Genomic DNA, 14463 nt, shown 5'->3' with positions numbered 1-14463 from the left:
TAAAGGTGTTCTCAACCCTCCTACCTGGTTAAATAAAGGTGTTCTCAACTAGCCTACCTGGTTAAATAAAGGTGAAATAAACATAAATAAAACATTGCTTTACTCATCCATGTCTCGATTCCCCCCTCATAATTTTTATTTTTTTTATTCCAATTTCAAATTACAACACAATAACAAATAAATATAAGACATCAACTACAAATATATGTTCTTCTTATGAAACAAATAATAAATAAACAAAAATAAAACATCGTCAACATTTTTATTGTTTACAAACCCCTTTCATTAAACACGTCAGAGAGCCCGATCGGCCAATCGGAGGGCTAGAAGGGAAGCGGGAAGTGACGTACGAAAACAAACGGCAAAGATGGCGTCAAATTCACAACGGAAATCGAGACAAACATCTGTAAGTTCCTCTTTAAACGTACTCTACTTGTTTGTTACTTCATCGCCACCGGGTTGTATAAAGTCTAAAACATTATTGTCATTTCAGAAGTTCTTACATTTTTGTTGTCTAAAATGTACTTATTTGAACCAATCTCGACTATCGACCGTCTTGTTTCGGGCAGAGCGGTCTTGCTGGCAAGGCAACGTTAACTAAGCAACGTAACGTTTAACTCGGTTATCTCAAGGGCCTCTGACTAGCAGACAAACTATCAGCGGGTTTACTGTCAAGCCAGAGAGGGAGCTATCCGATATAGTTAGCCAACCAATGCCCAATCCTCTTTGCTTCAATACTTCGTCATTTTTTAATTTTTTTTTCGTTTACCTGCGAACTAGATATTCTCATACTAGTGTGATCTATTTAGTTAACGTTAACTAGTAAGTTAGTAGCTGGCTAGTTTAGCTCATCGCCTTCACTTGTAAGGTAAACAAAACATCATTGTGTTTCCAAGGTTACAAAATAGGATTTTAGCTAATTAAATATTTGCATTATTGGCTGTGTAATATACACTCTCAGGGGACAACAGACTAGAATCAGTAAGTCTGGACAGAGTATCCTCTCTGACCTGACATTATGCCAACGGAAAGACCGGCGGCAGTCACTTCGGAGCGGCTCCGGTATCATGACCGACCCAGACGGAAGGACAGTGGGCAGTCCAAGCCCTCCCTGCGGGCCTCACACCCCCGATCAGCGGCTACTGCAGCCAAGTGCTGCGAGGATGAGATCAACAGGTACGGAGGAACCTTTTATCTACCAGAGGACAAATTATGTTTTAAATGTAAATATAATAGTTATTTTTTTTGAGATGATTGAATACACAGATAGACAGTTGTGTAAAGTCAACACATATTTAATGTTCATAGTTACGGATGCATGCCAATAACCTAGATGTTTACACACAGATAAATGCAATTCTAACTGTAGTTTCTCTGTGTTTCAGACTGAAAGAGATTATCTGTGCTCTGCAGGCTGAGCGTCAGCAACAGCGCTCCAGGGAAGAGGAGGGGGACAGGCTGGGGGTTGTTGGACAGGAACCGCGGGGGCCCGAGCAGCTACGATGGAGGGTCAACCAGCTGGAGAGAGACAAGCTGGAACTAACCTCCAAACACAACGAGCAGGTACTGTAGACCTACCCTTACATTTATAACACAATATCAATACTACTGTATAATAACTACACAATACAACACAATATCAATACTACTGTATAATAACTACACAATACAACACAATATCAATACTACTGTATAATAACTACACAATACAACACAATATCAATACTACTGTATGATAACTACACAATACAACACAATATCAATACTACTGTATAATAACTACACAATACAACACAATATAAATACTACTGTATAATAACTACACAATACAACACAATGAACAGGTACTGTAGACCTACCCTTACATTTATAACACAATATCAATACTACTATATAATAACACACTACAATATCAATACTACTGTATCATAACTACACAATACAACACAATATCAATACTACTGTATAATAACTACACAATACAACACAATGAACAGGTACTGTAGACCTACCCTTACATTTATAACACAATATCAATACTACTGTATAATAACTACACAATACAACACAATATCAATACTACTGTATAATAACTACACAATACAACACAATGAACAGGTACTGTAGACCTACCCTTACATTTATAACACAATATCAATACTACTGTATAATAACTACACAATACAACACAATATCAATACTACTGTATAATAACTACACAATACAACACAATATCAATACTACTGTATAATAACTACACAATACAACACAATGAACAGGTACTGTAGACCTACCCTTACATTTATAACACAATATCAATACTACTGTATAATAACTACACAATACAACACAATATCAATACTACTGTATAATAACTACACAATACAACACAATATCAATACTACTGTATGATAACTACACAATACAACACAATGAACAGGTACTGTAGACCTACCCTTACATTTATAACACAATATCAATACTACTGTATAATAACTACACAATACAACACAATATCAATACTACTGTATAATAACTACACAATACAACACAATATCAATACTACTGTATAATAACTACACAATACAACACAATGAACAGGTACTGTAGACCTACCCTTACATTTATAACACAATATCAATACTACTATATAATAACACACTACAATATCAATACTACTGTATCATAACTACACAATACAACACAATATCAATACTACTGTATAATAACTACACAATACAACACAATGAACAGGTACTGTAGACCTACCCTTACATTTATAACACAATATCAATACTACTGTATCATAACTACACAATACAACACAATTACACTGCTATGTACAGTACCAGTCAAAAGTTTGGACACACCTACTCATTCCAGGGTTGTTCTTTATTTTTTACTATTTTATACATTGTAGAATAAGAGTGAAGACATTAAAACTATGAAATAACACAAATGGAATCATGTAGTAACCAAAAAAGTGTTAAATAAAAAAATATATATTTTAGATTCTTCAAAGTAGCCACCCTTTGCCTTGATGGCAGTTTTTCACACTCTGACATTCTCTCAACCAGCTTCATGAGGTGACTACCTTGCTGCTTGGTTCCTCAACTTCGGTGGTCGGGTTAGCAGGCTGCTCGGTGAGCACAGCTTCGCAAATCGACATGGCGGTCCTCTGTTTCTTTGCTCATGGCGGTGCCCTGACATTTTCCAGAATAGTCCGATATAATTATTCAGCTCGCGGCTAACAAAAACGTGTCTGGTGAAATAGGTGTTCATTTCCAGCCCTGAGTGTGTGCTGATGGGATTTATTACGACGGCCCCCGTATGAACCTCTAGTTTGAAACACATTGAAACGGGTAGGGAGCCAACTGGGACCGTCTGACAGTCCTATCACCCAGCGTTTCCTCCACCCTTCCCCTCCAGGTATCCTCTCTAGAGGGCCAGGTGGCCAGGCTGAGAGCAGCAGTGGAGAGAGGAGAGGCACAGAGACAGACTCTTGAGTACGATATGGCTTTAGCCAGGAAGGAGGCTGGAGTAGAGAGAAGTAACCTCCAGGAAAACATGGCTGCTCTCTGCAGTCAGAATGAACAACTCATGGGTAAGTAGTAATCGCCTGTCTGGAGTAATCATCTTGTTGTTAGATGGTATATCTGGTCTGTGTGTATCTAACATAACAGTGGATCCCTCTCTCTTATTGTTATATGGTATATCTGGTCTGTATCTAACCTAACAGAGGTAAAAGTGGATCCATCCAGAGATCTGTATATAATGACAAGATGCTCATGTCTCCCCCCTAACAAAGGGAGCCCAAAATATGCCCATAGAAACGCATTGGACAGATTTTGGGCAGATTGAAACCTCTCGCTTCGCCTCTTCCTCTCTGATATGTCTGAGCCCACCCAAAAAACTGCTGCAGTTTCTGCCCTGAACTAGGTTGAATATTTACTTAATGAAAACTACAACTCCCTTCAGCCCAGCATCTCACATAATTCTGGACATGATTTCTCTCTAGAGAAACGGCACGTTGGGCACACATAAAAACACAGAGCTAAAGGAAATTCAAGTAATTGAACCAACGTCAGTCAATGAGTTGTTTAATTACCAGAAAAATAAAATATATGTCTTAGTCACTCAGTATTGATTGATGACGATGATGATGGTGTGAATGTCTGTATCAATGCTGTGTGTGTGTGTGTGTGTGTTTGTGGTGTGGTGTGTGTGTGTGTGTGTGTCTCTGTGTGTGTATCTATCCATGTGTCAGAGCTGCAGCAGAGAGTGTGTGTCCTTCAGAAGGCTCTGGAGATAACGCGGATGGCCCGGGAAGAGGACCAGCATGCATTGCAACAGGAAGTGGAGGAGCGGGACGGACTGGTGCTGAGCGCTAACACAGAGAATGATCAGCTCACCGCTGAGAACAAACACCTACATACCTTGCTGCAGGTAACACACACACACACACAGCATTGATACAGACATTCACACCATCATCATCATCGTCATCAATCCCTGTTGTAGGTAACACACACACCCTGCCTTAGGGAACACACCCTGCCTTAGGGAACACACACCCTGCTGTAGGGAACACACACCCTGCTGTAGGTAACACACACCCTGCTGTAGGGAACACACACACACCCTGCTGTAGGGAACACACACACACCCTGCTGTAGGGAACACACACCCTGCTGTAGGGAACACACACACACCCTGCTGTAGGGAACACACACACACCCTGCTGTAGGGAACACACACCCTGCTGTAGGGAACACACACACACCCTGCTGTAGGGAACACACACCCTGCTGTAGGGAACACACACCCTGCTGTAGGTAACACACACACACCCTGCTGTAGGGAACACACACCCTGCTGTAGGGAACACACACACACCCTGCTGTAGGGAACACACACCCTGCTGTAGGGAACACACACACACCCTGCTGTAGGGAACACACACACACCCTGCTGTAGGGAACACACACACACCCTGCTGTAGGGAACACACACACACCCTGCTGTAGGGAACACACACACCCTGCTGTAGGGAACACACACACACCCTGCTGTAGGGAACACACACCCTGCTGTAGGGAACACACACACACCCTGCTGTAGGGAACACACACCCTGCTGTAGGGAACACACACACACCCTGCTGTAGGGAATACACACACACCCTGCTGTAGGGAACACACACACACCCTGCTGTAGGGAACACTCACACACCCTGCTGTAGGGAACACACACACCCTGCTGTAGGGAACACACACACACCCTGCTGTAGGGAACACACACCCTGCTGTAGGGAACACACACACACCCTGCTGTAGGTAACACACACACCCTGCTGTAGGGAACACACACACACCCTGCTGTAGGGAACACACACACACACACACCCTGCTGTAGGGAACACACACACACACCCTGCTGTAGGGAACACACACACCCTGCTGTAGGGAACACACACACCCTGCTGTAGGGAACACACACACACCCTGCTGTAGGGAACACACACACACACCCTGCTGTAGGGAACACACACACCCTGCTGTAGGGAACACACACACCCTGCTGTAGGGAACACACACACCCTGCTGTAGGGAACACACCCTGCTGTAGGGAACACACACACACCCTGCTGTAGGGAACACACACACACACACACCCTGCTGTAGGGAACACACACACACACCCTGCTGTAGGTAACACACACCCTGCTGTAGGGAACACACACACACACACACCCTGCTGTAGGGAACACACACACACACCCTGCTGTAGGTAACACACACACCCTGCTGTAGGGAACACACACACACCCTGCTGTAGGGAACACACACACGCCCTGCTGTAGGTAACACACACACCCTGCTGTAGGTAACACACACACACCCTGCTGTAGGGAACACACACCCTGCTGTAGGGAACACACACACACCCTGCTGTAGGTAACACACACACACCCTGCTGTAGGTAACACACACACCCTGCTGTAGGGAACACACACCCTGCTGTAGGGAACACACACACACCCTGCTGTAGGGAACACACACACCCTGCTGTAGGTAACACACACCCTGCTGTAGGGAACACACACACCCTGCTGTAGGTAACACACACACCCTGCTGTAGGGAACACACACACCCTGCTGTAGGTAACACACACACCCTGCTGTAGGTAACACACACACCCTGCTGTAGGTAACACACACACCCTGCTGTAGGGAACACACACATCCTGCTGTAGGGAACACACACACCCTGCTGTAGGTAACACACACCCTGCTGTAGGGAACACACACACCCTGCTGTAGGTAACACACACACCCTGCTGTAGGGAACACACACACCCTGCTGTAGGTAACACACACACCCTGCTGTAGGTAACACACACACCCTGCTGTAGGGAACACACACCCTGCTGTAGGGAACACACACACACCCTGCTGTAGGTAACACACACACCCTGCTGTAGGTAACACACACACACCCTGCTGTAGGGAACACACACCCTGCTGTAGGGAACACACACACACCCTGCTGTAGGGAACACACACACCCTGCTGTAGGGAACACACACACACCCTGCTGTAGGGAACACACACCCTGCTGTAGGGAACACACACACACCCTGCTGTAGGTAACACACACACCCTGCTGTAGGGAACACACACACACCCTGCTGTAGGGAACACACACACACACACACCCTGCTGTAGGGAACACACACACACACCCTGCTGTAGGGAACACACACACCCTGCTGTAGGGAACACACACACCCTGCTGTAGGGAACACACACACACCCTGCTGTAGGGAACACGCACACACACACACCCTGCTGTAGGGAACACACACACCCTGCTGTAGGGAACACACCCTGCTGTAGGGAACACACACACACCCTGCTGTAGGGAACACACACACACACACACCCTGCTGTAGGGAACACACACACACACCCTGCTGTAGGTAACACACACCCTGCTGTAGGGAACACACACACACACACACCCTGCTGTAGGGAACACACACACACACCCTGCTGTAGGTAACACACACACCCTGCTGTAGGGAACACACACACACCCTGCTGTAGGGAACACACACACGCCCTGCTGTAGGTAACACACACACCCTGCTGTAGGTAACACACACACACCCTGCTGTAGGGAACACACACCCTGCTGTAGGGAACACACACACACCCTGCTGTAGGTAACACACACACACCCTGCTGTAGGTAACACACACACCCTGCTGTAGGGAACACACACCCTGCTGTAGGGAACACACACACACCCTGCTGTAGGGAACACACACACCCTGCTGTAGGTAACACACACCCTGCTGTAGGGAACACACACACCCTGCTGTAGGTAACACACACACCCTGCTGTAGGGAACACACACACCCTGCTGTAGGTAACACACACACCCTGCTGTAGGTAACACACACACCCTGCTGTAGGTAACACACACACCCTGCTGTAGGGAACACACACATCCTGCTGTAGGGAACACACACACCCTGCTGTAGGTAACACACACCCTGCTGTAGGGAACACACACACCCTGCTGTAGGTAACACACACACCCTGCTGTAGGGAACACACACACCCTGCTGTAGGTAACACACACACCCTGCTGTAGGTAACACACACACCCTGCTGTAGGGAACACACACCCTGCTGTAGGGAACACACACACACCCTGCTGTAGGTAACACACACACCCTGCTGTAGGTAACACACACACCCTGCTGTAGGTAACACACACACCCTGCTGTAGGGAACACACACATCCTGCTGTAGGTAACACACACACCCTGCTGTAGGTAACACACACACCCTGCTGTAGGGAACACACACACCCTGCTGTAGGTAACACACACACCCTGCTGTAGGGAACACACACCCTGCTGTAGGTAACACACACCCTGCTGTAGGGAACACACACACCCTGCTGTAGGGAACACACACACCCTGCTGTAGGTAACACACACATCCTGCTGTAGGGAACACACACACCCTGCTGTAGGTAACACACACCCTGCTGTAGGGAACACACACACCCTGCTGTAGGTAACACACACACACCCTGCTGTAGGGAACACACACATCCTGCTGTAGGGAACACACACACCCTGCTGTAGGGAACACACCCTGCTGTAGGGAACACACACCCTGCTGTAGGTAACACACACACCCTGCTGTAGGTAACACACACACCCTGCTGTAGGGAACACACACCCTGCTGTAGGGAACACACACACCCTGCTGTAGGTAACACACACACCCTGCTGTAGGTAACACACACACCCTGCTGTAGGGAACACACACCCTGCTGTAGGGAACACACACACCCTGCTGTAGGGAACACACACACACCCTGCTGTAGGGAACACACACCCTGCTGTAGGGAACACACACACCCTGCTGTAGGGAACACACACACCCTGCTGTAGGTAACACACACCCTGCTGTAGGGAACACACACACCCTGCTGTAGGGAACACACACACACCCTGCTGTAGGGAACACACACACGCCCTGCTGTAGGGAACACACACACACCCTGCTGTAGGGAACACACACCCTGCTGTAGGGAACACACACACACCCTGCTGTAGGTAACACACACACACCCTGCTGTAGGTAACACACACCCTGCTGTAGGGAACACACACACACCCTGCTGTAGGTAACACACACACACCCTGCTGTAGGGAACACACACACACCCTGCTGTAGGTAACACACACCCTGCTGTAGGGAACACACACACACCCTGCTGTAGGTAACACACACCCTGCTGTAGGGAACACACACACACCCTGCTGTAGGGAACACACACCCTGCTGTAGGGAACACACACCCTGCTGTAGGGAACACACACCCTGCTGTAGGGAACACACACACACCCTGCTGTAGGGAACACACATACCCAGCTGTAGGGAACACACACACACCCTGCTGTAGGTAACACACACCCTGCTGTAGGTAACACACACCCTGCTGTAGGGAACACACACCCTGCTGTAGGTAACACACACCCTGCTGTAGGGAACACACACCCTGCTGTAGGTAACACACACCCTGCTGTAGGGAACACACACCCTGCTGTAGGTAACACACACACCCTGCTGTAGGGAACACACACACACCCTGCTGTAGGGAACACACACCCTGCTGTAGGGAACACACACACACCCTGCTGTAGGTAACACACACACACCCTGCTGTAGGTAACACACACACCCTGCTGTAGGGAACACACACACACCCTGCTGTAGGGAACACACACACCCTGCTGTAGGTAACACACACCCTGCTGTAGGTAACACACACCCTGCTGTAGGGAACACACACCCTGCTGTAGGGAACACACACCCTGCTGTAGGTAACACACACCCTGCTGTAGGTAACACACACCCTGCTGTAGGTAACACACACCCTGCTGTAGGGAACACACACACCCTGCTGTAGGGAACACACACCCTGCTGTAGGTAACACACACCCTGCTGTAGGTAACACACACCCTGCTGTAGGTAACACACACACCCTGCTGTAGGTAACACACACACCCTGCTGTAGGTAACACACACACCCTGCTGTAGGGAACACACACCCTGCTGTAGGGAACACACACACCCTGCTGTAGGGAACACACACACACCCTGCTGTAGGGAACACACACACATCCTGCTGTAGGGAACACACACCCTGCTGTAGGGAACACACACCCTGCTGTAGGGAACACACACACACCCTGCTGTAGGGAACACACACCCTGCTGTAGGGAACACACACACACCCTGCTGTAGGGAACACACACCCTGCTGTAGGGAACACACACACCCTGCTGTAGGGAACACACACACACCCTGCTGTAGGGAACACACACACACCCTGCTGTAGGGAACACACACCCTGCTGTAGGGAACACACACACCCTGCTGTAGGTAACACACACACCCTGCTGTAGGGAACACACACCCTGCTGTAGGGAACACACACACACCCTGCTGTAGGGAACACACGCCCTGCTGTAGGGAACACACACACACCCTGCTGTAGGGAACACACACCCTGCTGTAGGGAACACACACACACCCTGCTGTAGGGAACACACACCCTGCTGTAGGGAACACACACCCTGCTGTAGGGAACACACACCCTGCTGTAGGGAACACACACACACCCAGCTGTAGGGAACACACACACACCCTGCTGTAGGGAACACACACACACCCTGCTGTAGGGAACACACACCCTGCTGTAGGGAACACACACCCTGCTGTAGGGAACACACACCCTGCTGTAGGGAACACACACACCCTGCTGTAGGGAACACACACCCTGCTGTAGGGAACACACACACACCCTGCTGTAGGGAACACACACACCCTGCTGTAGGGAACACACACACACCCTGCTGTAGGGAACACACACCCTGCTGTAGGGAACACACACACACCCTGCTGTAGGGAACACACACCCTGCTGTAGGGAACACACACACACCCTGCTGTAGGGAACACACACACACCCTGCTGTAGGTAACACACACCCTGCTGTAGGGAACACACACCCTGCCGTAGGGAACACACACCCTGCTGTAGGGAACACACACCCTGCTGTAGGGAACACACACCCTGCTGTAGGTAACACACACCCTGCTGTAGGGAACACACACACACCCTGCTGTAGGGAACACACACCCTGCTGTAGGGAACACACACCCTGCTGTAGGGAACACACACACACCCTGCTGTAGGTAACACACACACCCTGCTGTAGGGAACACACACCCTGCTGTAGGTAACACACACCCTGCTGTAGGGAACACACACCCTGCTGTAGGGAACACACACACCCTGCTGTAGGGAACACACACACCCTGCTGTAGGGAACACACACACACCCTGCTGTAGGGAACACACACCCTGCTGTAGGGAACACACACACACCCTGCTGTAGGGAACACACACACACCCTGCTGTAGGGAACACACACACACCCTGCTGTAGGGAACACACACACACCCTGCTGTAGGTAACACACACCTTGCTGTAGGGAACACACACACACCCTGCTGTAGGTAACACACACCCTGCTGTAGGGAACACACACCCTGCTGTAGGGAACACACACACACCCTGCTGTAGGGAACACACACACACCCTGCTGTAGGGAACACACACACACAGCTGTAGGTAACACACACCCTGCTGTAGGGAACACACACACACCCTGCTGTAGGGAACACACACACACCCTGCTGTAGGGAACACACACCCTGCTGTAGGTAACACACACCCTGCTGTAGGGAACACACACACACCCTGCTGTAGGGAATACACACACACCCTGCTGTAGGGAACACACACACACCCTGCTGTAGGTAACACACACCCTGCTGTAGGGAACACACACACACCCTGCTGTAGGTAACACACACCCTGCTGTAGGGAATACACACACACCCTGCTGTAGGTAACACACACCCTGCTGTAGGGAACACACACACCCTGCTGTAGGGTACACACACCCTGCTGTAGGGAACACACACACACCCTGCTGTAGGGAACACACACACACCCAGCTGTAGGTAACACACACCCTGCTGTAGGGAACACACACACACCCTGCTGTAGGGAACACACACACACCCTGCTGTAGGGAACACACACCCTGCTGTAGGGAACAAACACACACCCTGCTGTAGGGAACACACACACCCTGCTGTAGGGAACACACACCCTGCTGTAGGGAACACACACACACCCTGCTGTAGGGAACACACACACACCCTGCTGTAGGGAACACACACACACCCTGCTGTAGGGAACACACACACACCCTGCTGTAGGGAATACACACACACCCTGCTGTAGGGAACACACACACACCCTGCTGTAGGGAACACACACACCCTGCTGTAGGGAACACACACACCCCCTGCTGTAGGTAACACACACACACCCTGCTGTAGGTAACACACACACCCTGCTGTAGGGAACACACACACACCCTGCTGTAGGTAACACACACACCCTGCTGTAGGGAACACACACCCTGCTGTAGGTAACACACACACACCCTGCTGTAGGTAACACACACACACTGTTTTCATGAAAAGTGTTGGTTTGGATGGTGTGTGTTCCCTACAGCAGGGTGTGTTTAAGCGAAAAGTTTGCTGGTATGGCATCACCGTAAGAGAATGATTAAAACATATGTCACAGACATTCAGGTCAGTGACGACTCCTGGTAGTTCGGTCGACTCCTGGTAGTTCAGTCGACTCCTGGTAGTTCGGTCGACTCCTGGTAGTTCGGTCGACTCCTGGTAGTTCAGTCGACTCCTGGTAGTTCAGTCGACTCCTGGTAGTTCGGTCGACTCCTGGTAGTTCGGTCGACTCCTGGTAGTTCAGTCGACTCCTGGTAGTTCAGTCGACTCCTGGTAGTTCGGTCGACTCCTGGTAGTTCGGTGTTGAGATGCAGCTGGACTGACCTCTAGTGGGCATTTAGAAGGCAAACAGGACACAGTAAAATACATTCATTTGGTGGGCTTCGATCAAAACAGTCACAATGACAATTTGTTGTTATTGTTGAATATTAACCCTTCGTTAACCCCCTCCCTCACCCCCTCTGTCCCGTTCTCCCACTTCTTCCTCCCCTCTCCCTCCCTCACCCCCTCTGTCCCACTTCTCCCACTTCTTCCTCCCCTCCCCTCACCTCTCCGTCCCTCACCCCCAGGATCAGGAGGAGACTCTGCAGGAGCTGAAGAGGAGGATGGGGGAGGTGCAGAGAGAGAGGGAGAGAGACGGGGAGGCACTACGACGTCAGACCAGCGAACTGGGCTACATCACAGAGAGAGAGGAGAGAATGAAGAAAGAACTAGAGGTGAGGGAGGGAGGGAGAAACCAACAGAACCATCCTAGAGAGTCAACACTAGAAACCAACATAGAACCACCCTACAGAGAGTCAACACTCTAGAAACCAACATAGAACCATCCTACAGAGAGTCAACACTCTAGAAACCAACATAGAACCATCCTAGAGAGTCAACCCTCTAGAAACCAACATAGAGATTTCAAATAGAGTGTGTTTGTGTGTTCCTCAGACCGCCCTACAGAGAGTCAAGACTCTAGAAACCAACATAGAGTCTGAGAGAGCTGCTCACCTGGAGTCTAAATTCAACTCTGAGATCATACAGGTAAAACACACACCTCTTTAATGTGTAGTCTGTGTAACGCGACTGGTTTCAGATCATTACCACCCTCCACTGCCGTTGTGCTGTTTATCAAAGAGCTTAACACCAACAAGAGTCCAGCCGCACCGGAGCTGAACCCTGGGCCTCTCAATGTGTTTGACTGGGGTTGGGAAGAAGGCAGAAGACCAATTTCCATTCTAAACAAATGGACAATAAACTATCTCTTATTCCTCTCTCTCTCTCTCTCTCTCTCTCTCCCCGCTCTCTTCTCAATACCTCCCTCTCTCTCTCTCTCTCTCTCTCTCCCCGCTCTCTTCTCAATACCTCCCTCTCTCTCTCTCTCTCTCTCCCCGCTCTCTTCTCAATACCTCCCTCTCTCTCTCTCTCTCTCCCCCTCCTCTCTCTCCCCCCGCTCTCTTCTCAATACCTCCCTCTCTCTCTCTCTCTCTCCCCCCGCACTCTTCTCAATAACTCCCTCTCTCTCTTCTCACTCCCCCATCTTTCTCCTCCTATCTCTTTCCCTCTCCTCTCTCTCTCTCTCGCTCTCTCTCTCTCTTTCTCTCTCTGTGTCGCTCTCTCTCTCTCTCTCTCTCTGTCTCTCTGTATCTCTCCCTCTCTCTCTTCTCACTCCCTGCCTCCCTCTCTCTCTTTCCCTCCCTCTCTCTCTCTCCGCCCTCTCTTTCCCCCAGCTGCGTATCCGTGACCTGGAGGCAGCTCTACAGGTGGAGAAGTGTAGCCAGGCTGAAGCCGTGTCCAGTCTGGACATGGTCAAACAACAGTTCAGAGAGGTGGGTAAAACCCAGGCTAAGGAGATGGACCTTAACCCCACAACGTGCTCTCCATCGTTGTTCACTGTAACGGACAATAAAGTTGTATTGTTGTATTCTACTGTAGGTGGAGCGAGCCTACAGCATAGAGAGAGACAGGGCACGGGACTCTACTGGCAGACTGGCACAGTAAGTGTCCATCCAAAATGGCACCCGATTATTTTTCTAGTGCAGTCTGGGTATACAGTCAGAAGTTTGGACACACCTACTCATTCATGGGTTTATCTTTATTTGTACTATATATTGTAGAATAATAATGAAGACATAAAAACTATGAATTATTTTAATGTAACCTTTATTTAACTAGGCAAGTCAGTTAAGAATGAATTATTATTTACAATGACGGCCTACACCGGCCAAACCTGGACGACGCTTGGCCAATTGTGCGCCGCCCTATGGGACTCCTAGTCA

The 14463-nt window shown here is 49.1% G+C and overlaps 1 protein-coding gene across 3 annotated transcripts in view; it reads left to right on the top strand.

The window, feature by feature from the left end:
• Positions 1–324: 324 nt before the first annotated feature.
• Positions 325–14463, top strand: part of LOC110531315 (coiled-coil domain-containing protein 171) — a 140383-nt gene continuing 126244 nt past the window's right edge. For all 3 annotated transcript variants that reach the window (XM_036987118.1, XM_036987117.1, XM_036987116.1), the window contains exons 1-9: positions 325–406; positions 962–1176; positions 1386–1563; positions 3430–3604; positions 4268–4446; positions 12769–12915; positions 13136–13228; positions 13915–14013; positions 14120–14181. In XM_036987118.1, coding sequence (XP_036843013.1) covers positions 1019–1176; positions 1386–1563; positions 3430–3604; positions 4268–4446; positions 12769–12915; positions 13136–13228; positions 13915–14013; positions 14120–14181 — 1091 coding nt within the window. In that variant the 5' untranslated portion in view covers positions 325–406; positions 962–1018. The remainder of the gene's footprint in view (positions 407–961; positions 1177–1385; positions 1564–3429; positions 3605–4267; positions 4447–12768; positions 12916–13135; positions 13229–13914; positions 14014–14119; positions 14182–14463) is intronic.

The sequence above is a fragment of the Oncorhynchus mykiss genome, chromosome 9 (assembly GCF_013265735.2).
Source record: "Oncorhynchus mykiss isolate Arlee chromosome 9, USDA_OmykA_1.1, whole genome shotgun sequence".
Classification (NCBI taxonomy): Eukaryota; Metazoa; Chordata; class Actinopteri; order Salmoniformes; family Salmonidae; genus Oncorhynchus; species Oncorhynchus mykiss.
The sequence above is the reverse complement of the archived record's forward strand: the minus strand, read 5'-3'. Positions and strand labels throughout refer to the sequence as shown.